At 36.7% G+C, this 26318-nt stretch overlaps 1 protein-coding gene across 1 annotated transcript in view; it reads right to left on the reverse strand.

Annotated features, from left to right (window-relative positions):
- The window catches only part of LOC107703354 (dedicator of cytokinesis protein 7-like), a 76603-nt gene extending 52671 nt beyond the window's left edge, over nucleotides 1-23932 (reverse strand). Inside the window, exons 1-14 of the mRNA XM_016505946.1 lie at nucleotides 23808-23932; nucleotides 15822-15909; nucleotides 12977-13152; nucleotides 11218-11286; nucleotides 10101-10224; nucleotides 8701-8913; nucleotides 8251-8336; nucleotides 6665-6731; nucleotides 6394-6543; nucleotides 4962-5042; nucleotides 4483-4639; nucleotides 2710-2834; nucleotides 2518-2611; nucleotides 2273-2435 (exon numbers count right to left, since the gene is read on the reverse strand). Coding sequence (XP_016361432.1) covers nucleotides 2273-2435; nucleotides 2518-2611; nucleotides 2710-2834; nucleotides 4483-4639; nucleotides 4962-5042; nucleotides 6394-6543; nucleotides 6665-6731; nucleotides 8251-8336; nucleotides 8701-8913; nucleotides 10101-10224; nucleotides 11218-11286; nucleotides 12977-13152; nucleotides 15822-15909; nucleotides 23808-23857 — 1643 coding nt within the window. The 5' untranslated portion in view covers nucleotides 23858-23932. The remainder of the gene's footprint in view (nucleotides 1-2272; nucleotides 2436-2517; nucleotides 2612-2709; nucleotides 2835-4482; nucleotides 4640-4961; nucleotides 5043-6393; nucleotides 6544-6664; nucleotides 6732-8250; nucleotides 8337-8700; nucleotides 8914-10100; nucleotides 10225-11217; nucleotides 11287-12976; nucleotides 13153-15821; nucleotides 15910-23807) is intronic.
- Nucleotides 23933-26318: the final 2386 nt, after the last annotated feature.

Genomic DNA, 26318 nt, shown 5'->3' on the forward strand with positions numbered 1-26318 from the left:
TATATATATATATATATATATATGTATACACACACACACACACAGAATTTAGTAAATATTGTATAAAACAAAGGTTTAATTAACTTCATTAATACGGTGTAGATTTTTTTCAGTCTTATTTTATTTCTCATCTCATTATATTAATTTAACTAATATAATTATGCTGTAATTCTCAGTTAGTGTACTGGGATCTGTGGGTCCAGAAGGAATTGGATCAGTGTGCTCAACAGCTGGTCTGTTTGCAGGCTCAGATGAAAGCACTGGAGATTCAGGTCCATGAGAACAGAGATACAGTCACCAGGGTAGAGCTGGAAGAGGCACAGCTAAAGAAAAAACTAACCAGCCTGGAGGAAAACCTAAACAGCTCTGTCCCAGACAAGATCAAGGTAGTGAAGATGCAGAACTGCCTTTCAATGAACACACTACAGTTTATCTGAAAATAACCAATAAGCTCCTTCTGACAGGGCACACCACTTAAAAACATCTCTAACCTGAAGGACCTGATGAAGTGGACACAAGAACAGAAACTGAAATTGGAGAATCAAAACCAGCAACTGGCTGATTTACAGAAACAGGTAAGCCTGAGTGCAGACTTGCTAGTAAACATGCGATCGCCCGTAAAATCATCGTTTCATGTCAGTACTTGCTTCTCATTTCAGAATATGGTGTAACCACTAAAAATCACACGAGGAGGAAGCGCAATCAACTCTCATCAACACTCCATTCACGGCACTGCAAACGGATCTCATGTGCTACATGTGATAAATATGACACATATGTCCACTTTGCCAGTCATTTTATACGCACATTGGGCCTCATTCATGAAGCCTTAACGAGAGTGAATTTTTGTGAAACATTTGAAACTGTGAAATGCTGCATGAAATTCGTGTGTTACAAATATTTAGCTACTTTTTTGTAGTGAATAATGTTTATAATAGCACAAAACATAATTATCATAATATATATGTAACTTATAACTTAATACTTTCTAATTTATAACTGAAGGAAAATAAAAGTTATGCATCTTCTTTCATGTTTTGAAACAATATAATACGGCACAAAATAAAATTATTTACTTTCTACGTAAATGTTCCTGGTCTTTTTTTGTACGATAAATCAGTACACGCATAGTTTTAAATAAATACTCACATAGTTTATATTTTCAGAATCATTAAAAAAAACTTCTCCACAGATGAATCAATGCAGACATAACCATGGCTGAATGGGTGGGCAAATATGAAACTACCCAATAATTTTGGCTAAATGAAAGAAATAATCACCCACAAATTAAAAAAAAAAATGTCATGATGTACTCACCATTTATTCCATCTAACACATAAGAATAGATATATTCAATACAAGGAAACCGGATGGAGATTTAACACTTCAAAAGTTTGCAGTCAGTTAGTATTTTTGAAAGACGTCTCCTATGCTCACATGTATCAGAAATACAGTAATATTGTGAAATATTATTGTGAATTAAAATAAATGTTTTCTATTGTAATATATTTTAAAATGTCATTTGTTCCTGTGAAGCAAAGCTGAATTTTCAGCATCATTACACCAGTCTTCAGTGTCACATGATCCTTCAGAAATCATTCTAATATGATGATTAGGTGCTCAAGAAAAATTCATGTTGAAAAAGTTATTCATGTTGAAAACACCAGTGCTGCTTAAATATTTTTGCGGAAATGAAGTGATACATTATTTCAGGATTGTATGATTAACAGAAAGTTCAAAATAACAGCATTAATTTGAAATAGATTTTTTTGTAACATAAAACGTCTTTACTATTGCTTTTGATCAATTTAATGCATCCTAGCTGAATAAAAGTACAAATTTATTTTTAAGCTTACTGACCCCAAACTTTTAAAAGGTAGTGTACGTAAACATTTTAATAGAAGTATGATGACTGATTTGGTGTCAATTAAATTTTTTTAACGCAAACATGAACGGGATTTGTGAATTTGTGTAGAGGGAAAGATAATAAAATGGATAACGGCTTAAATTTTAGTCTGTTCCGGCTATCATATCATATCAGCTATCATATGAATTCAGGCGACACAGATTGTAGTTTTATGACACTCCATGATACCTATATGTGACCCTGGACCACAAAACCAGTCATAAGGATCAATTTTTTGAAATGGAGATTTACCCATACAATGTATTGTTGGCTATTGCTACAAATATACCCGTGCTACTTATGACTGCTTTTGTGCTCCAGGGTCACATATTAGCTGCTCTTTGACAGGAATGTGTGTGGACTGACCTGTAGGTAGTGTGTGGGGTGTAGACGTAGCGAGCGGGAAACTCCAGCACTTCTTTGGTGGGGCGCACACGTGGGTCAGGGTAAGGCTTCACATGAAGCAGCTCTGGAGACAGACAGTAGTGTGGGGCCTCTGGAGCCGGGGAGATGTCTATCTTCAGCTGAGCTAGACAGAAAGAGACCGACAGAGTGTGAGAAAAGGCTTAAATAATAGAACTGCTGAGGTCAAAATAAGTGCGGACAGGTACCAGTCACAGGTCTGAGTCGACGCAGGACAGACGACGGCCTCCTCATGTCTGCCAGGAACTTATACAAGTCTTCATCACTCAATCTGTCCCCTTCCTGCAGCAGTACACAAACACTCAGCATTCATTCAGTGGGTAAATAATACATCGTGGTAATACACTACCATCAGAAATGTGCATGAATAGAGAACTGACCTGTTTGAAGAAATTGGTGACAGTGAGAGTCGCTGGACGGAAGTTAGTAAAGTTGCACATGTCCTCACCTACACTCATCCTCTCAAATCCTTTCTTCTTTCTCTCATTCCACGTCCCCTTACGCTCTGTAAGGAATGACAAAATGTTGTTCGCTATATAATAGTGTCATGCAACTAGGTCTCGGTGACACATAGAATATGTATATTCAATATTACTTTGTTAGCCATATAAAATTAACCAACTCTGTGAATATAGGATCTAATGAATCTCTGCAGTGAATGGGTGCCGTCAGAATGAGAGTCCAAACAGCTGATAAAAACATCACAATAATCCACAAGTAATCCAAAAATAAAAAAGTGAAAAGCTGCATGTTTTGCAATAAACAAATCAAACATTAAGGCGTTTTTAACTTCGAACTGTCGCTTCGGTTTTCACTTGTAAATGGTGCTTGATCTGTGTATATTTTTCTTCTGATTCTGACTAAATGTAATCATGTGGATTACTTGTGATGTTTTTATCAGCTGTTTGGACTCTCATTCTGACGGCACCCATTCACTGCACAGGATCCATCGGTGAGCTGTGAAGCAAGCAAAGTAGTGCTAAATTTCTCCAACCCCGTTCAGATGAAAAAACAAACGTATCTACATCTTGGATGGCCTGATGGTGAGTATATTTTCAGCAATTTTTGGGGGAATTATTGGATCTATAATTTATAATTTGGTGTTTTGTTATATTTTTAAACAACAGCTTTCAAATTATGTTAATTTTATCAGGAAATTCAAACAATAAACTGTTGTTTTGATGCTCTTTAATGTAGTGTGTGCCAGAATAGCTGCTCAAACACATGTAGGGCATACTGCACTCTTCCTCATACCCTGCATTTTTACTGAAAGTTACAGCATGTAAAATACATGAGGGTTTGTTTAAAGATAAGGGTAAACTTACTGAAAAGTATCATCTATGCAATGGTCCAATCTGTGTTTAAATCACAGATGTCGTCAACAAAACAGCTTGTACAGAACTTGTTACCTAACATTATATTTACCTCAGTAAATTTATCCAGTGTCCATAGCTCATAGCAAGAAAAATGCATATATTTTTCAATATATGCACTATATATTTTTATATATATGAACTTAAACTGTTAGTGATGTTATAATTATTTAAAGTACGTTTTAATAAATTTGATATCAAATCATATCAAATAATTTATACAAATTGTTTAGAATCTTTCAAATCCATTTTCTCAAAAACAAATTTTTATGACAGCTACTAAATTTTAGAAATGGTTCAGTGTAGAAAGTTACGCTTTCCCTTTTTCTTTGCTGAATAAAACTCGTCTCCGCTATTTTCCCTACTATGTTCTATTTTATTTACCTACTATTTTTTTACTCTGTTTTATTCACATAGTTTTTCTTGATATTTTCTTAGATTTTATTATGTGTGTGAACACGTCTTTAATTTGTTGTTGGCTCTGTTTATTGTTGCACCGTGGCTCAAGAAACTAAGAAAAAACTTTTCACTACTTTACATCACATGTACATAAAAAATAAAGTACCTTGAGGATGTATTTCTGGATCAGAATGTCTTAAAATAATGTAGCACATTTACTGAATATTGGAAAAAGGCTTCAAAATATAGAAATGTACAGTTGTAAATATATTGGCCCTTATATGTGTTACTTTCAGGGATATCTTCAAGATGACTGGTTATAAGAAAGCAATAAAAAGTAAAAACTCAGCTGAGTTCAGATGTGTTGACTCTGGTTAATACCCGTGTCCGAGTCTGAATCGGAGCGGTCCAGGCCTCCAACACTGCTGACGATGTTCAGCAGATGAATCGCAGTCCAGGCAAAGGGCATGCGGAAACGACCCAGCCTAGTGCATATCTGCTCAGCCTGAGCCCTCAGCTTCTCCAGCTTTTCCTTATGCTGTACGTACACATAAAGGTAAAAACCACTGAATCATTTCAGAATATCCATCTGGGTTGTTACACAAACCCTGTGTAAAGGTGATGGGTGAGCAGCATTTATCGTGCAATTTCAAACAGCCGAAAAAAGCAACTTGGCAACAGAATTGTACAGTGACAGACACAGGCTCCAGCATCTACTGGACCTTGCTCATATTGAAGGAGATTAACAAATATTGCAGCAGTCCAGAGCAAGTTGAGAAATCCAGAGGATACCATAATCATGCCAGATGTGTCTGATGAAATACTCAAGCAAAAACCCTCATGTAAATGTTCACTCGCACCTTAGTGGAGTCGGATTCCTTCATGACCATGTACGGCTCACAGCATTCGCCGATGTCTCCCTGCTGAAGCACTTTCTCCAGCTGAAACGCAAATACAGCAGAGCTAACAACAAGGATGTCTGGGGCTAGATGTAGATTTATCATTTATCACTCTTATTCTCACCAAGACTGCATTTATTTGATTTGGTATTTCTATTTGAATATATTTTAAAATGTAGTTTATTCCTGTGATGCTAAGCTGAATTTTCAGCATCATTACTCCAGTCTTCAGGGTCACATGATCCTTCGGGAATCATTCTAATATGCTGATTTGGTGCTTTTTTTAATCAATGTTGAAAACAGTTTTGGCTGCTTCATATTTTTTGTGGAAACTGATACACTATTATTCAAAATTTTGGGATACATTAGATTAAAAAAATAAAGATAAATAAAAATAATAATTGTATTCAGCAAGGATGCATTAAATTGACAAAAAGTGGCAGAAATATATTGTAACATTATAAATGTCTTAACTCTCTTAAAGGGGTAATATGATGCGATTTCAATTTTTCCTTTCTCTTTGGAGTGTTACAAGCTCTTGGTGCATAAAGAAGATCTTGCCGGCCGCGCCGTTCCCAAGCCCGCCCACCGCCGCTCACTCAAGCCGGCCGCCGTTCCTCACTTTATCCCCCGGCCTCTGCTCACTCAAGGCCGCCTTTTCAGACTTTTGACCAATTTTGGACCATCCCTGCCGACAAATCGGTTTAATTTTAATCAGTATTTATGGGCTGTCTTTATAGCACAACCCTCTTTAGGTTATGCAACAGCATCTGAATTGGCTTGCAGTCTTGACTTTTTCAGGCATTAATATTGCTTGTGTGGTTTGACTCCTCTCTAAAACTTTAAGTCATGAATGACTCCTGTAAAATTCATTGTAGAAAACGGTTGTGCTGCTTGTTATTTTTCAGGAAGCTGTGAAACATTTTTACAGGATTCTTTATTGAATTGAAAGTTCAAAAGAACAGCATTTATTTAAAAACGGAAATCTTTTTTAATATTATAAATGTGTCTACTGTTACTTTTGATCAGTTTTCAGTGTCTTTGCTGAATAGCAGTATTTATTTATTATAAAGAAAATCGTACTCATCACCAACTTTTGAAAGGTAGCGTATACTGGAATAGAAATACAGAAAATGTAGATTCTATAAAATATACACATTTTTGTGGTAAGGCCACTGAAAAAAATGTTGGCACAGCAAGAAAATACTACAAAAAAACTCTTGTCCTGCTCTGACCTTCTGTTCCCTAAAGCAGTGTTTCCCAACCTTTTTTTAGTCGCGGCACCCTTTGGAAATTTTAACAAATTTGTGGCACCTGCTCTCGACAGACGGCACCCCGGTTGGGAAACACTGCCCTAAAGGACATGTGGCACTGCGCCCCCTGCTGGTCATACCTTAATGACTAGGAAGATGTCCGGAGACGGGTATGTGATGGAGAAGATCGTGGATCGCGCCAGTGTGGAAATGGCTACGTGTGGACTGTGGGGTCGCAGCAAGCTCTTCATCTGATCCGAGTTCAGGTCAAAGTGAAAATCCTCTGAAATCTGAGCGTGGATGTGAAAGAGAAATGGCATATCAATGATCGTGATCTCATTTACAGGAACCAGCTTTGAACTTTTCAGTAACTATCCCAAGCATTTCAAGGTTAAGAACACACAGTCGTACCTTTTTCTTTTCTCTGACATCATACAGAGCCAGTGATCCAAATATTGGCTCGATTTCGATCTCAAATCTAGAAGAACAACCACAGCAGGTCAGATCATACTGCAGCTGGCTTAACTGTTCAGGGTGGATGTGTAACCAGAAGGTGTGTTACATCGCAATCAATCAATACAGTCACCAACTGAAGAATAAAGGGCCGTTCACACTGACAGCGATTTACAGTGACAAGGAAGTTATTTTTGACAGAATACTCCAGTCAGGCCGAGGAAATAATCCAAATGAACCCATCCAACACTAGCTACGTTTCAATCCACCAATATTTACGCGCATTTTTGGATGTTTCATAAAATAAAAAAAAAAAGCAGTGCACAAGTTCTAAAAATGCACACAAAAAAACTTGTGCCTTTAACTAAGTCGGATTAATTTCTTATCCGGTAGGAAAACATGTGCATAAATTACGATGGAAACAGTTTTACCGAATCGCATCAATGTGACTTCGCAATGGGACAACATAAAACCTAGGGCTGTGACAATAAATCGATGCAGAATCGATTCTGAGATCTTCCGAATGCATCGTGATTCTCTGGAATCGAGTCTGAGCTTAGATTTTAACAGCAGATGGCGCTCTACTCTAGTTTTTATCCGCACTCAAATGCTCATGAAGAAGAGTGGTTGTGCTTTAGGCTGAGTCTGTAATTTCACCTCGGCTCAGAATGCTTTTATGACGCCAGATTAATGTAAAAACAGCCCACTGTGAACATCCTTGTAATTCGCTTCAACCTTTTCGAATTTTATGAATGATTATTTTAGGTTCAAGTGTGTGTAAGGATTTGGAAACAAGCAGAGTACGGCTGTTTCTAAAGCATGCATGCCATCTGCTGTTCAAAACTAAACACAGAATCGACTCGAGAAAGAATCGCGATCCATTCGGAAAATCTCAGAATCTATGCGGAATCATTTCTCGATTCACGATGCATCGATTTATTTTCCCAGCCCTAATAAAACAGGACCAACCAACGGACCGATCTCATTGCACAGCATCTGAAATGCTAGTTTTGTCATTCTAAAATGCTTGAGCAAAGTCTCTTCAAAGTGCTTCGTTATAATTAACTCCCAGAACTGCGTTCCCAAACAGCAGGCTCCGAAAATAAAATAACATGACCGTGTTTCGTCTGCGTGCTCTGAAGGTCGTAATTTATTGTATACCAAAATTATTATATACAGTGCCTTTTCCTACTGCAGAAAATGGTAATTTTTCTTTGTGATATTTAGCGCAACTTAATCAGGAAGTGACGATTTTGTTCTCTTCAACTCGCTGGATGGAAACGGTGCTTTATTCGCAAACGTTTTATGCGCCATTCCAATTTTGCCCACATTTAATTCGTAGCTTTGAAAGTAAACAGCTTCTGACTGAATCATAAAAAGTATTTTCTCAGTATTTTTTTTGTGTGTATATTTATAGTTTTACTTTTCGTCATTCTGCAAACACTCATTTTTTATTTCCGCCTGTAATAGTTTTCGTAATATGACAACCACTCAGAGACCAACTGAATGACTGCATGATTGAATGGGGAGGTTGAGAGCCTTACTTGAGCGACAAACACTTGACCATGATCCTCTGGCCGCTGTGCTCTTTGGGCACCTCTGGAATGGCACACCTCTCGACGGCCTCGTCCTGTCAAATGCAAAGAACCATCATCATGACTACGACTCAGTCAGCAGCACCATGGCAACGTTTGCTCAGTCATCAGAAACAATGTGTACACAGACATAAAGTGAGAGGATGAGCAGCGACGATGCGGAGGAGCAAGAGACGGAGGGAAGACAAAGATGTTGTTTGACAAGATCAAACAAAATCGCAGATGGATCATCAGAGAGACGTCTCTGCTTTTGAACTTCAGCGTTTGACAGCTCTCCTACATAAAAGTGTTGAGTGTTACTCATCGTCTCCTACACACAAGACTCTACTTTCCTTTTCTACTTTCTTTCGCATATAGTCCTGAACTTTCTATCTCACACTGTGTGTAATGATTTCAGACCTCATCCGGCGCAGGGTAAAGTCCCAGCAGATCAGCGTGGCGGCACTGCTGGCGGTTTTCGGCATTGCGACAGTCCATGTCCTCCGCAGCCGTGCGCTCCAGCACAGAAGGCAGCAGCGCATCAGGAGTGGAGTTTTTCAGGTCAAATATACTGGAGGCCCAGCTCCCCCGCGGCGTGTCATCCAGCGACACCGAGTGCCTCTTTGAGTCATCCTGCCCCAGACAAAACTCTGCATTAGGAGAACCCTTCTGAAAGTTATAATGACATGTTTATAATGATCATAACAATAACAACCAATTATCCAACTAATTCCTTACTTTCAAGGGATAGTTCATCCAAAAATGAACAATTTACTCACCACCAAGTTGTTCCAAACCTGTATGAGTTTCTTTCTTAGTGGAATACAAAAGAAGATATTTTGAAGAATGTTGGTAACCAAACAGCTGCAGGTAGCCATTGACTTCCAGTATGAAAAAAAAAAAAAAAAGAACTACCAGCAATTGAAGAAAAGCTTTTTTTGTGTTCAATAGGAGAAAGAAATTCATACAGGTTTGGAACAACGTGAGAATGAGAACATGAGAATTTTTGGTTTGACTAGCCCTTCAATCTATTTACATTCAAAACAATAAAATAAAATATTGTATTTACAACCATTCATAATTTCACAAAAACCATAATCACCATAATACAGGTATTTTCCTATAGGTATTATAACATCCGTACATTTTAATAATAAATAACATTTTAATAAATCAATTAATAAAACAAATTAGTTTGAGATACTTTGCTCATGTGATAATTTATCCAGGCAATTTCAAGTTTATGTGAATTTAATTAAATAATAAATGCAATTAAAATAAATAATAAAATAAAAGAAATTAGTTTGAGAGTTTTTGCTCACTTGAGGACTTTTTTATTATTATTTATTGCCTTTTTGTCACTTTGTAAATGTAAACTTTGATTTTAAATAGACTAAAACATAACAATAACAAAGCCATTTATTATTGTACAAAGCCCAAAATTGCCATTTAATTAAATAACTAAAAATAAAAAAATAAGATAGTTTGAGACTTTTTGCTTACTTGAGGGTTTTATTTATTATTATTATTTTGTAATGATCTCTTATCTATTTATATGCATCAATTTATTTTCATTTACTTAAACAAAACCAAATAGCTTGAGAGACTTTTTTCAGTTGAGATTGTTATTAATTTTAGGCTTTTTTAACCACTTTCACTTATATGTACAGTCACAGCTATGACAGTAAATGACTGGGAGAAGAACAGGGAATGTGATTGGAAAATATCACAAGCCTGTGCTACCCAAATGAGCACCGTGACTCAATGTATCACCATTAGGCCACATCTCCAAGCACTAGTGTGATTCTATGTACTTTTACCTGCTCATCCTGCCGATCAATGGCGGCCTCATCCAGCTCAAAGGTTTGTTTGATGAGTCCTTTCTGTTTCTCCCGCTGCCGCTCAGAGTTATGAGGTGTCTGTGTTGTGCTGTATCGCAGATACCTGAGAGACCACAAAGCAGCATGTTTCTTTCCACTTTCTAAACAACTTGTCCTCCAGTAAGCATTCATGTCGTACACAACCAGTCAAAGCAAAAACACACACAGACACACTCAAATGATGTTTATTAGGAACTTGAAACCTTCTGGTTTAAAGGCTTTTAAGCAAAACCTCTTATTATTTAAATTAGTTTTGTAGACAACATAAACTTTTCCTATGTGTTAAATTCTTTACAAAACTCAATTTAGTAGATGTACTGATGAAGGAAAAAAAAAAAGTCAACAAGCACCCAGCATACAGTACACTACTGTTCAAATGTTTGGGTCAATAAGATTTTTATTTATTTTTTTAAAGAAAATAGTATTTCTATTGAGCAAGGATGAATAAAATTGATCAAAAGTGACAGTAACAATATTTTATAATGTTATAAAATATTTAATTTCAAATGCATGCTCTTCTGAGCTTTGTATAATCAAAGATTATGAAAAAGTATAATGTGCTAATATTAAGCAGTAGAACGGTTTTCAACACTGCTAATAATACGAACAATTATTAATACTTCAGCACCAATAATAATTGATAACATTAAGCACTACATGTTAAAATGATTTCTGAAGGATCAGTATTTTAGAATACAATAATATTTCACAATATTGCTGTTTTTATTGTATTTTTGACTAAATATATACAGCCTTAAGCATAACAGACTCGTTTAAAAAAAAAAATCTTACTGACTCCAAACATGGAAAACTTTTTCAAAACTGTTTACAAAACATCCCAGGATGCACCTCAGCAAGTTTACTGAGAGAAAGTGTGCTGAGCTGGAAGAGCAGCTAAGATGTTTTGATTTCTTGAAAATTTTTTGGTCAGTAAATAATTGCCATATTTCAATTTGTGTTCCACAGTTCTGATGATTTTACTGTCCAGATTTTCAACTGGTACTGTGTATGTATTTTTATTTTTAGTCAAAGCTCATGTAGAAGGAAGAATACTCACTTCCTCTGGATGATGAGCCAGTTGTCGGTGTAGACCCCCAGGGCATCCCTCACTCTGGGGTCCAGTGAGCTATCAACAGTGAATACAAAGAGATAACGTCAACCCCCCACATACCCTCAGTGCACTGACAGGCAGCACAGCACGGTTTAAGCAAGATGATGAGATTAGCTGATTAGCAGTGAGGGTGTGAGGAAGGGGCAAGGTTCATTACAGTGTAGACATGTGCCAGTATTCGGTGATGCGATATATCACGGTAATTAATATGCACGATATTGTTATCGTGGGCACTTCAAAATACAGAGAAAAATTATTTATAATAAATTATTCAGAATTTTGAATGCACTTTAAGAATATTTTCCCTATCAACTGGTCACAATGCACAACACCGCTGTATGCTGCGTCAAAGATGCGTGCGCACTGATGTAAACAAGCACAGATGAGAAGCACATAGCGGAGCGCGTGAGAGACGCTCTGGATGAAAACACATTCACGCTCTGACAGCAGATGGCGCTGAACAGCAGAAATGCAGCTGTTACCCCGGAAACAAAACAGCTTTCTGTTTCGGAAAGTGTTTAAATGATTTAAATAGCCATTCAGATTTTTGTATTCTGCAATGGTGTTCATCACAGTGCCAAATACGTAAATATTTAGACTTAATAGGCTATTTATTTTCAAACATGCCCTAGATATTGTTTGAAAGTGTTTTGATTCTTTATTGTTCGGTCAAACTTTACATTAGGGCTTCATTAGTTAACATAAACTGCCAATGAAAAATTCTTCTAAACATTCATTGATCTTAGGTATTCCAATATTTAATAACACATTGTTAAAATCAAAAGTTGCAACGGTGTTATTTAATGAGCTAACATGAACTAAGAGTTGTATTTTTTAAACAAAGATTAATAACTTCTGTAGCAAATGTAGCTATTGCTCATTGTGAATGTTAATGCATTAACTAAGGTTAACTAATGAGGTCTTATTGTAAAGTGATACCTATTGGTCTTTATAATTCTTTTGCACTTTAACCTGTGTAAAATTTTTAACTTTATACATTTTTTTGTGTATTGCTTTATTGTATGTAAATGTTCAGTTATTTTTGTTATAAGAAAAAAGTTATTATACTGTATTATGACAACACTTTTTTGCAACTAAATTTCAATTAGGGCTGCACGATTATGACAAAAATCATATTGTCGATTATTCCCTTGAAATTGTAATTGCGATTATTAATTACGATTATCACAATTTACATTTAATGATGTTTATACCATTGTTTGAAGAAACTGCATGCCGTATTTTTATATGAAAATAAACAAGCTGAAAACACTCAAAGAGAAAAACCTTTAGTGCTTTTCTATAGCATTAAGGCTCAAATGTCAACTGTTTGGATTGGTTTCTTCTTTAAATAATAAAAATATGAATGGTATTATAATGTTATACTATCACTAAAATTAAAACAATGGAAAAACCCTTAAGATAACCTGTAAAAAGAAAAAAAACACATCTTAAGCACACAGAATAACATAGGTGGACTTTGAACAATTAATTGCCGCTTTGAACGATTACGTAATTGTGGCATCTGTAATTGTAATCGCGATTAGAAATTCGATTAATTGTGCAGACCTAATTTCAATACCGCGATAACACAGTATACCGTGATAAAAGCATTAGCAATTAATCGCAACAAGAAAATTTGATACCGGCATATCCCTATTACAGTGTGGCGTGTGTGTGTTTGTGTGTGCGATGAGCGACTCACTCCTCCTCTGGGACGGGCGGCTCTATCGTGGCGCACTCTCTCTCCTGCAGCAGCAGCTCCAGGTCATCGCTGGGGAACTCCAGCAGCTGTCGGAGGAGTCCAGGCTCCGCTCCTGGCGGATGGCTGCTAACGTACTCCTCATAGTCCACTGGCTCCACCACCTCCGTCAGAGGCACCTAGAAGAGTACATCCGTCACCTCAGGACCCAGACTCACATTGAAAGTTAAGGCAAAATTATTGAATACCTGTGGGTCTAAGAAATTAAACTAACTTTTACTAGTGTCATTTCTATACCATTCACTTCATCATCTGAAGATTTGTTTACTTTAATATTTTGATCAAATTCAATCACGTTTCTTTCAGGATTCTCTGATGAATAGAAAGTTCAGAAGAATAGCATTAATTTGATAAATATATCTTTTGTAACATTATAAAAGTCTGTACTGTCACTTTTGATCAATTTAATGCATCCTTGCTTAATAAAACCTTTTTTTTTTATATTACTGACCCCCTTTGTTTGGACAGGTACATTTTTATTATAATTTTTTATGTTATGTTTACTCACAGTAAATATTTGGTATCGAAAAATGAATTAAATTTGTTTAATAATTAAAGAATTTTTTCAGACTATTTCCAACTTTCTTCACTCTAACAATAAATAAAATGACAAATTTGTTTTATTTTGTATTTAAGCATTCATCAGCTTAGTTTCAACAAATGCTCTTTTTTTTCACTGAGGCCAGATGTTTTGAGTTTAAGTTACAGTATGTTTTCGTAGTACAATTAACTCTTTTTAAAATTTGATTCTGTGTAACATGATCCACATAAATAGTTTCAGGGCAGTTATCTACATGCTGTTTGTAACATGTAGTGTAGCTAACAGTTTTTCAATATGGATGCTTGACTGTAGTTTAACTATACAAAATGAGACACTTGTAGCTTATTAAGTTACACTTTCACAGTTACCAACACTCAGCGTTGGGGAGTACCTAGTTGCATGTAACAGAATTACGTAATTTAATTACAAAATAAATGTAAGCTGCTTAAGTCTGATTTTGTGGTAGCTGTGCTTTAAAATGAAATTGTTATAATCTTAATTCAAGTGAATTAGGACTTTGAAAGTCTGACAGTAATCAGTGTTGAATCCTGTAAAGTTAACCCTGCCTGCTTTAAATGTTTGAAAATGATTAACATTTGAAAACATTTGTTATAAATGTAGAAAACTAATCAAAAAGTAATTAAATGTGATCAGTTACATTACTTTAATAAAGTAATTGATTACATTACTATTACATTTTAAATACGGTAACTTGTAATCTGAAACCTATTACATTTCCAAAGTAACCTTCCCAAAACTGGCAACACTGCATACACAAAAAGGGTACAGGGGAAACTTAAAAATAACCTTGTGTTAGGGGAAAAGAAAAGGAAGTGATTGTGGCTTGTGGTCATTTCCTCTTCCCCTTTTCACTCCTATGTATAATCACATATTATATACAGAGGTCCCAAAAGTGATTTGGTCACATTTAAAAATATCATGTCATTGAATTAGATATAAAACATCCAACCAACTGGCATTTGCAAACACACTGCGAAAAAGTCCTTTTCTCAGAACTAACTTTTAAGAGCCATTTTTGACTCACTGACTTTTGATCAACTGGTGATTTTCAGTGACTGTGTGAAGTCATTTCTACTCGAGTTCACACAGGTGTCCAAACAGGTATAACCACAGGTGGAGAGAATCACATTAACTATAAACACGATCCACTTTGACAACAAGAAAGTGTGCAAATAGTTTTGTTTTCATTTTGAACAGTATATCTATTGTTTTTTTCATTAGAAACCTAAAGAAATGTGAATGTTTTGCTTTAAAGGTATACTTGTGCTGTACTTTTTATCGTTAAATAGATGCCACTTGGATATATTACAGTTTAAATATTTGAGATCAGCAAGTATTTTTTGTATTTTTTTTTTTTTTACCTTTTTAGAAGGAAGTCTAAAAATACTAAATACTTAGTATTTACTCTAAATACTTGCCAAAGCTTGCTTATTTGATCCCAATTACAGTAAAATCATTAATAATGCAAAATATTATTACAATTTAAAAATAGCTGGTTTTCTATTTGAATATATTTTAAAATGTAATTTATTCCTGTGGTTGCAAAGCTACATTTTCAGCATCATTACATCAGTCTTCAGTGTCACATGATCCTTCAGAAATCATCCTAATATGCTGATTTAGTGCTCAAGAAACATTTATTATAATATTATCAATGTTGAAAGCGGTTGTGCTACTTAATTTTGGGGGGAAAAAACATGACACATTTTTTTCATGATTGTCTGATAAATAGAAAGTTCAATAGAACAATGCTTTTTGGATATAGAATTATTTTGTAGTATTATAAATGTCTTTATAAATGTCTAATTTAATGCATCTAAAAAAAAGAAGAAAAAAAATAAACATACTGACCCCAAACATTTGAATATAGTATATATTATGCAAACACATTTTTAAGTATATCTAGATTCATTTTGGGACCACTTTATATCCATTAATTAAATATTTTTTGTTTCTTAATGTGAAACCTCACCAGTGCAAATGCATGTGGCACTGTAAATATTTATATATTCATTTTAGTCCTGATAAATTTCAGAAGAACAAGAGTATCGAATATAATATAGTATAGTACCAGATTAAACTCTGTATGAAAGTCTTTTTTTTTTTTTATCAAAGCAAGTATTTTGCAAAGCATTAAATTACGCCCTCATTCTTACTCAAGACCTGGCAGGAGCCCACAAGACTGTGTGCAGACAAGCAGAAATATACATGAACAAACACACTAACCGGTTGATGAGCTCCAGCACGTTTTTTGGACAGCTGCGGAGAGCCATATTCCCGGGAAACCTGCTTCCTGACCTCAGACGCTACTGTCCTGTGAGAGACACAGAAAGGGACATTTATTATATTTACTTGATTTCATACAATCGCATCAGGAGCTCATATGCAATGTCCAAATATCACAAAGATGATCAAGATCACAACGAATCAGACACAGACAGCGTGACGGGTTCATATCAGATATAGTGGCCAGAGCCAGCCGCTGCTTAGATGGCGACGGCCAAACTCAGAATGTTTGAAGAGATGCTGAGCCGCTTGCAGAAAGCAGGCAGGACGCCACAGCTCTGCCAATTTGGGAAGTAAAAGCAAATGAGAGGCTTTAATGCTCAACAAAGCCCAATAACCCAGTAACCCCTCATCCACTCAGAGATAGCCTGCAGCTGCTCCCTAACAAACTCAAACGGTCTCGCTCTCACAGACAAAGATACACACACACAGCTGCAGATGCTCCAGTTCCCTTCGAAACACACACGCCCCATCATTACTGCTGCTTGCTAAGGCAAGTATCCCTATTACTACAGCTCAAACTTTAGAGTTGGGGATTTGAGGCAAATTTTAGCATGTATCTGATATTGTATGTACTGTAGGAGTGTAGCAGTATATTTAAAAAATGAAATATTGGTATGTTACAGTACACACAATCCAGCAGCAGCCACCATAGCAGTTGGCCGTACTACCTACACCTTAATGCTGGTTGCCATCCATCATAAAACAGAAACAAAGAAGATGCATTGGCTGTGTCTGAAATCACATAGTCTCTGAGTAGGTACTTCGCGACCCTTAAAAAAATGTGTGTGTATAGTATACATTTAATCCCGACCTACTACATTTGTCATGTTGTCATTGTCATGAGACCTACCAGCATTAGTTGTGTCACTTTACTCTATTCATAAATCCTCTCTCATGGCCTCATGGGATAGTAAGGTGTCCATCAGATGCACACTTCAGTGGAAATAGATCATCCATCATCATACTTTTCATACTTTACTATTTTATGAATACTGTGAATTCAGACATACTACTCTTTTTCGTTACTGTTTTTGCATACTAGCATTGAAGTACATATATACAAATAGTGTGGGTCTGTAATGTATGCAGGAAGATTGTAGCTTTTGTACAGTTATAGTTTAACTCTCACTCCACCTCCCTATACTCATATTTTAAGCGCATTTCATTGGCCAAAAAAGAGAAAACACAAAATAAACAAAGTTAAAGACGAATTTGACTGATTTAGACGGACAAATACAACTGCTGCACTCACGTCTTACACAAGAGATGTATAGAAAGCCATGCAATGTTAAAACAGTTTAAACGTTTAGAAAACACGTCACGAATTTGTGGAGGTTTATTCCTTAAAACATTAGAAATTAGATATTTAATTTTTATTTTGTGTTTGATTTTTAAAACAAAAAAATGTTTTTTGTTTGTCTCAATAAATTGGGTTAATTTAAAAATACAGTGGTTAAATTAAAAAATTTATTCTATTGCTCTTTGTTTTAAAAAAGGTTATAATTTGTTTTTTCAATAATTATCGATACCGAACGATTTGAAACATTAGGCTATATCGTTGATAAATTTTTTAGCTATATCGCCCAGCCCTAATTAAAAATCTCTAATATCCGCCGATAACTGATATATCCAGCATCCCAACACATCCACCCAGAACACCCAAACAAGTGCATAGCAATGCGCACTTGTTAACATCTTAGCAACAACACGCCAAAACCTGGCAGCCAATATCAACATCCTAGCAATGTGGAGATGAGTGAGTCTTGGGCAAATACTTCCACATTTTCTAACCCTAACCACTGCTTCAGTTCTTGATCTCCAAGCACAAATCCAGACTTTGCTCTGCTAACAAAACTTTGCCGACTACAGTATCAGGCCCTCCTGTCATTCAAGCAGCCCCGATGTGGTTCAAAGAGCGGATGTGGCCCCCTCCCAGGGGTCAAGCCACTGCACTGATTAACCATTTTCTGAGATTATAAAGCTGCGACTGTGAAGGGAAAAAAATAGTTCGGACAAACTCCAAGCTTGACAGGCCAGCGGGGTCAAGCTGAAACAATAATAATACGCTGATTGGTTTACAGTGTGCAGCGAAGAATATAAGGGTTCATTCACCCAAAAATGAAAATTAGCTTGTGCTTTACTCACCCCAGAGGCATCCTAGGTGTATATGACTTTCTTCTTTCAGACGAATCCAGTCGGAGCTATATTAAAAATTGTCTTGGCCGGCACGGCTTCCACGTATGACAGTCAGCGGAAGTGAGAGAAAAGTGTTTATTACGTTTGAAATATGGATATTTTTCTTTTAAAAACACATGGATTCGTTACAGGGGGCCTTTATTCATCCCCCGGAGCCGTCTGCGGCACATGCCTCTGGGGTGAGTAAAGCACAAGCTAATTTTCATTTTTGGGAGAACTAACCCTTTAAGCACATACAAATATGTAACCTTTTAAGTGTTGCAAAATCAGAGCTATAGGAATGCCACCCAACACTGTGGTTTCCTATTTCCTGCTTCAAAAGGAAAGAGGAAAACTAGTCTGCTCTAAAAGCAAAGCAATGGGCAGAATGGAGCACACCACCCTTTCCTACATCCTGCAAAGAAACAATGAGTCTGCTCTCACAGAGGTGAAGACATAACTGAAGATAATAACTCATGAAACATAATCCTATGCACAGGTTTTATGGCGTCAACAGTGGGACAAAACAGCGCAAGCGCGTGAACACAGCGCGCAAGCGAATTACAGTACCGTGCGCATAGTGACAAAGCTCGCACGTAAAATGTAAACCTGAAGAAATGGCAAATTCCAAACTCGAGCACAAAAAATATGATTGTGTACACACATCAGCACGCTGCAAGGACAAATAACAAAACTGCGAGCAGAGCCCGCACGCGCGAGTAATTTCTGCACGCGCGAGCTGAACCCTTCACGCACAGGACGTTTTGACAGTCAGGGGGCGGGGCCCAACATATGCTTGTTGTGTTAACAAATGCTATTGGCTGCTGGCCAAATCCTGTATTGATTGGCTGCTCGTCGTCTGACTGGCTGTTGATTGGCTGTTGTTGGCCTTCTCCTGACGAGACAGAAAGCCGGGGAGAATTAGTGATGGGAAGTTCGGATCATTTTACCGACTCGGACCTTTGAGTCTCGTTCAGCAAAATGAACGAATCTTTTTTCGAGTCATTTCGTTCATTTTAACAAAATATAATTAAAATGCTACGTGTTACTTCCCTAATATGTCTACTACTCCCAACACTAGGGAGAATTGGAATTGGATGATGGCAGAGAGTAAAGAGGTAAGTTTTCTTTCTAAATTCATATTTAAATCTTAGTATCTGTAAGGGTTTTATAATATATGTTATATAGGGTGTAACTGTGCACGTAATCGTACCAAAAACCTTAATTTTAACGAATCGACTTCGATTCTTAAATCCTAAGATCTAAGTCGATCGTTTTAGACAGACCGCTGTATATGCGCCTCATTTCACCTGAGCGCTTTGTTCACAAGATAAATAATTAACTGTAGAGAAGAGCATTTCGTTAAATGTATAATTAATGTGTCGTTCATTTTTTAACACCATATATAATACTTTCTCACATATACATCTGCTTAACGTTATCTGTTTTCCGTCTTTTAGTTTAAAACAGAACGATTTGAGTTTGCAGGCGTCATTACAGTGTAAATTGATGGACATAACTTTCTAATACCTGAAACAGAAAACTAATAAATACAGTAATATTCCCTCGGCACTTCGGAAACTGGGCTTCCACACAGACGAGCGCACACATCTATCTGGCATCAGAAGAGTTTCTTTGCTAGGGGGTGGGTGTGGTCTCAAAGTTAAAGGGGACCTGGAACTGTAAAATGACTGTAAAAACATGATTTACAAGTTTTCACAAAAATAAAAAATATATCTAAAATGATAAACCTCACATTTCAGCCTTTAAAACTTTTTTTTTTTTTTTTAGAAAAGAGATGAGTCAGAAGTAGAAATTATTATATTAATTTAAAACAGGGTTATATGGGTGGATGGTGAGGAAACAGCAGACAGGCTTATTGAAATCCAGTTTGATTCTCTGCCAGTAGGAAGCGCTTTTGGAACATCAGAAATATAGCGGTTTCCCCAGTAAGGGCTGTAAATACAGCAGCGCTGTGCTCATGAACGCTACTTAATCAGATAAAGTTGAAATACAATCAAAACTTTTCTGAAGACACTCGGTTCCTTTCAGAGATACATATAAAAACACCCACTTTGCATCATTGCTTGAATTAGTAAGAATGAGTAAAGTGTTTAAAACTATAGCCTATAATGTTGAAAATGTACGAGGTCACATTACTCATTTAAAAGAAAGGAGTAGTAATCTTCTTCATGCACAACATGTTGCTGCATTGGGATGTCTTCTATGGAACTGATAGAATAACCAAACATTTTAATTAACATGGGTTGTACAAAAACATTTGTCTGTATTTATATACTATTTGTAGTATTTAATTTTGAATGTTAGAACTAAAAACAGACTTACAGCTGTCTCTAAGTCCTCACAGCTGTATCAGTAGGACATTTGTCTCCTTATTTTCAGGTTGATGCCGCAGGCACAGATACAATAGCAGACCTGTCTGACAAAATTTTAGCAAGCGGGTATACTGGGCCCATTATCCATGAGCGGAAGGCCATTATAGAGTATGTAATTGAACTCAGTGCATGCAGTGGTTTAAATTTTCAGTTCTTCATTTATGCACATTTTTTTCTTGTCTATTTTCTATATAGTGCCATCATTCTGCACTCAGCAGTCCGGATAATTCCAATGTTACAGCAGGTCCGTGATGGGTTGAAGCTGTATAGCTTCCATGACTTACTCACAGAACACAGTGAGACCTGCCAGCAGCTCTTTGTACCTGGACACTTGCAAAAGGTTTTTAAATGTGCAACCATTTTTAATGGAGAAAGTCTTTTGATGTATCACTTGTTAATATACAAGTTTCTCCCCTAAACTCTTTAGGTTGACGCAGAATTCCTAGAGCTTGCCATGACTCCAATATTCAGTGAGAAAGGATCACTAAGACGTCATCGGGAGTGCCGCATCATCAACTTTTTGCAGGCCTTTATTCAAAAGTTGGAGGATGAAGGTGAGTGGAATAACATTTAACAAATCAATTAATTTGTCATTTTAATTACTAATAAAATACTGTTGTTAATTTTTTTTTTACAATCTTGTTTAGAAGAACTTGCTGCTGCAGAAAAACAGGGAATGTGCAACAGAAGTGCTGATTTTATCACCATATGCAAATTATTTCAGTGGCTAACAGGCCAAGCACACATCCCACTGATTGAAACTCAGAGAAAGGAGTTTAAAATCCGCATAGAGTTTGACCACGACTGTGATGCACGTTATGGCGATCACATCATTTGTTATCCAGTCATCAATGCTTGTGCGGTGTCCATCACGTTCCCAACAAAACACCTGGGAACGTACCAGGAGTTTCAAGACACAATGTCACAGGCAATAAACAACAGCAAGGAATTTGGTCGACACTAGGTTGTAATGTTGTTAGTAATTTAGATGTGTAGTAGCAAAACCTGAAACAAGTAACAAAGGTTCTAAAATTGTTATGACAGCATTTACCATTTCATGATTTTGTGTTTACCATTTAATAATTAATTAATTTAGTATTTCACAAAGTATCTTTAACGTCTGCCACCTGTATGGGATTACTTTTGTACCTTTAAATATGAACATAATTTTTCAAGAAACTTACGAAAAATAAAAATATAAACTGAAATGAATAAAATGTCTTTGAAACTGAAAAAAATAAATCACAGGCAAAATCTTTGACTTTGTTTTTAATACACTGCATATGCTCAGTCTTGCTTCTGGAGATCTCACTAAAAGTTCAGCTCTAAACCTATTCTAATTAAGAGTCAGGAAAAATAGATCGTTACAGACAGACAGGTTTGCTGGAGCAGTACTGACACTGAACTCTGCAGGAAGGTAGATCTCCTGAAACAGGATTGGGTACCCCTCTTACTAGTCAGTGGTTCTACTTATTTGGTTAAATAGCGTTTTGTTGTATTCGGATGCAGTACAAAGACTTCATTTTAGTTGTGCTGATAGAGTAGACTGTGAGATTGGTAGTCGAATTAGGCTCCTCCTATCGAAGCACCGAATCGTCGACTATTTGGGGTCACCCCTCATAATGTCCCATATCTCAAAAACACTGCAGTAAAATCTTTTTATATGAGGTGTGCATATATGGGATGTCCCATTTACAACCTGACTATTGTTTTTTTTTCTACTTATTAGAAATGGGGTCTTTATAGCCCCATAAAGTGTAATAATGTCCCATATCTCAAAAATCCTGGAGTAAAATGGTTTCATATGAGGTGTGCATATAGTATGGGACTTCCCCTATAAGAACGAATGTAGATAACCATGTCCTGTAGTGACTGGGCTAAATCAAGACACTTACCTTGAGCATCCAGTATCCTGATAATGATGATGATCATTCATCTGTGCTATTCCTAAGAAATGATATCCATATCAACAATGTAGTGTAGCAGCAGAAAAACACTGATAACATAATTTAAAAAAAACTCCTATCTTTATCACTAAAATTAAACAAGAAGCCGCACTTACAGACTCTCACGTCCACACATGTAAACACAACACTGACGTCTTTACAAAATCCCATTCACCTGGAGGCAAAATAATTCTGCAGGGTTTTTTTTTTTTTGCAATAAAGGTATGCAAAGGTTTTAAGGTTAAGATGAAAAACACATTTCTTTAAATGAATTGTTATGAGAGCATTGATGTTTGCAGGTAGTTTTTTGAAAAGTATTTATTGATGGAGACATGAAACATTAAACTCTAAAGCACCTAAACTGTAGCATAGTCCATTCCTATTTGTACATATGTACAACTGTACAACTGGCTACATAATCTAATTAAATAAAATGTAATTAAAAAATTAGTACATGTACAAATTTGTACAATTAAAACATTTGTATGTTCAAATGCAAATGAAAACTCTTACACTAAAGCCAAGGGTTCCACTGAAGGTGTAGTCCTCTAGTTCCACTAGAGGTTGCATCTGCCAGCCACATACTCACGGCAGAGTACATAAAGGTCTGTAAGTGGAGTGTTGGGATCACTCTGGTGTATGAGAGCGTTGAGTTCTGCCAGTTCCTCTTCATTCAAGGAACACTCAAACTCTGGGACCAATACTGCACCATCCACATTTTCTCCATGATAGTCTGCTGCTACTTCCCAGTCAATGTCCGGATCTTGAATATCCTATATATATACACACATTAAATGTAACGGGTGAAATTTCTGGATTATCACTCTCTTTATACCTATCTACCTAAAAATTACCACATAATGAAAAAAATCCCACAATTGTTACTTTATTGTTTGTAACTATGTATTGGGTTTCTATTGAGCAACTGAGTAATTTTGACTGTACTCTCCCAGTGTTTATAACTGTTTCAACTTTTAGAAAAAAAACAACTCTTTAGTTTTACTGCGCTATGACTTAAATGTGTTTTTAAACAGACAGCCAGCCAGCCCTAAGCTCATTCCTGTGATATATTTATTTGAATACGATATCACTATCACATTACATACACTTCATGGCGCTCAATGCATCCTCTTTTCACCCACATGAAGTCTGATTATTTAAGATTTAAAGACGATATACACCATGCATTCGTTACAAAGTACTTAAACTGGTACACGTGTTAAACAGAAGTAGTTAGTTGCAGTGTCACACTGTTGCGACGCCCGGAGAGTTGAACTAAACAAAAGGTTCATCCCTGTGTAACTCGTGGCGGATCTCTTTATCTCTCCCAATCGAGTCAGTCCCGAAGCGCGGGACAACTAATGCACGACTCCTCAACCGGTTAACACTCGGTAAAGTTCACCTACCTGTTAATCTTATGCGCAAAAGCCCTCCGTTCGCTGGGTAAAGTTGCCATCCCATCTAAACAGGGAGAGCTCCTTACAGTTTCCCTGTACTTCGGTAATATTATTGTGGAGCGGAGGCATAAGCTTCCTTGTGTCAGTTTTTGGGCGCATAACAGCGCCTCCTCACGGTCTGGGGGCGAATGGCGTTTATAGCGCTTAGCTCACCAAACCGGTTTCCAATGGCGCTCCTGTCTCTGTCTCTGGGGATCTGCTGCGATGTTTATCGTTTCTAGATAATTCAAGGTGATGAATGTTTTTCCTACTTAAAGAGGAATAACGCTAACTCTGCAGACTACCAAGAACACCACAAGCCATATCCTACTTAAGTGTTAGGCTTTTCATTTCTTTAATATGCTGTTCAAAAAAATCAGCATATCAAAGAAATATTTAAATAGCCTGTATTCATTCAGAATAGTTTATTGTTCCGATATTGTTGTAAAACAGTTCGTTAGCCAACTGTAGACTTCTAACGGATGTCAGGCGATATAATATAGAATTCAGTATTATTTTACAATGGTTAGTTGGTGTTTTCTCATGTGAATGAAAGTGTTGGAGCTGTGTGATTTCTGCCTGAGGCGAGGAGCAAGTTTTTTAACCGTCAAGTCTCTGATTTCTCGTGAATATTTTGCCCATGAGGAAATGTAAAACCCGGAGTGGAGCAGAAGCTGGGAGGAGAAGTCTCTGTCGATCCGCTCCACTCACACACGCTGATCCAGACCGGCCTACAGTCTGTGTGTTACTTGCAAACATACAAGCAAAAGATGTATGTTTTGCCTTCGCCTGCCTGAGAAGAATCGAGAAGAAACGAGGAATAGGAAATAACAAGTGACCTATTTTTGTATGAAAAGTAAGTTACTCCATGAAATGCTTGTTTAAAAACTGTTTGTGTATAAACAAAGTACTATTTAACTGTGGTTCATCCTAACAGAATTTATACCCTGGGATGTAGGCTATGCATAGCCTTTTTAGGACATTTACAATAGGATATGCATATGTCATTTACATTATTTCGCAAATATGCCATCATGTAAGTTTAAAATTAATATATATATAGAGAGAGAGAGAGAGAGAGAGAGATGTTAATCGTGGTCACCTTTTCAGGACAACATAAAAAGTTTTCAGAATAAAACTGCAATGTAATGACAAGAATTAGTCATTTTTCATTGTCAAGAATTTGTCCCTTAAATATTTTTAGACAATTCTAAAGATACAATCCCTGACACAAGAAGCATTGGAGTGCTTCTGGTGCACTTAATCATAGAATGCAATTAGTACGATGTAGATCTAAATCTATTTATCACAGCTATTTATTCACCTACATATCTTTAATTCATCCGATACCCTGTGATAATCCTCTTTTGTTCAAAGCACATGTATACATCAATTCATAGTTACACCAACATATATATATATATATACTTATTTTGCACATTGCTTGCACAACCAATGCATCCCCTCAGGGCCTTTTGCACGATTTACAGTACTTTTTATCTCAGCCTTTTTTTCCCTAAATATATTTGTTTTTATTTTTTTATTTTCTATATTGAATTTACTCAGAGACCCATATTATTCTGTCCCTGTGTTTTATGTTTAATGCAGCAGTGCTTCCATTTCCCCCAGAGGATCACTGAAGTTATATTACCTTATATTTTCAAAAAGCCCACACTATTGCTATATGTTATATTGCTGTACAGCCACCAGAGAGCGGTGTGCTCCACAAGTGCCAGAGACTTCGAGCCTGAAAAGGCGGTGGCCAGGAAATAATGACTCAACCCTCCACCTTATTGTCTAGATGCAGCATTGTCCAGAAGTAAAATATCACACAGCCAGATTTCATTAATCTTTTCGGAATAATTCCACAAATAACTTAATACAGCAATAATATAGATATGCAAACTCAGTATCCCTTATAGTTTAACAATAGATCTGAAACAAAGCCGTTGTTGCATGCCAGGATTCTTCAAATTCAACAGACAGCTTTCTTCCACTGCTAGCTGAACACACATACTCTGTAAAATCGCATAATTATACTTCAAATAGCAAGACATCTATGTTTATTTCCCATAAATCAAGTCCCACACCCAAAAGCAGATTACCAGGAGACATTTATTGACATTTTCCTTCACCCAAGGACACACATTTATCAGTTTAGAATGAAGCCATGACTCCTGGTGGGGGATGGGGAGAAGGAGAGAGGGACCATACAGTGCAGGCTTCCTCCTCCCTATAGCTCAGCTCAGCACCATGCCCCATTAATTCAGCACCAAGGAGAGCTGCTAGTGCAGGTACAACAAGCCAGCACCGACCTAAGGAATGACACTGATGGCGTGTGTGTGTGTGTGTGTGTGTGTGTGTGTGTATGTCTTTTCCCATTTGTTAAGCTCTCAGCGCGAACAAGGGCGTTTCAGGGAACACTTCTGCCACGTATGCTTTATATGTTTTTGTGCAGTCTATTCCCCTCACAGCAGTCTG

The sequence above is a fragment of the Sinocyclocheilus anshuiensis genome, unplaced genomic scaffold (assembly GCF_001515605.1).
Source record: "Sinocyclocheilus anshuiensis isolate Anshui unplaced genomic scaffold, SAMN03320099.WGS_v1.1 scaffold58, whole genome shotgun sequence".
Classification (NCBI taxonomy): Eukaryota; Metazoa; Chordata; class Actinopteri; order Cypriniformes; family Cyprinidae; genus Sinocyclocheilus; species Sinocyclocheilus anshuiensis.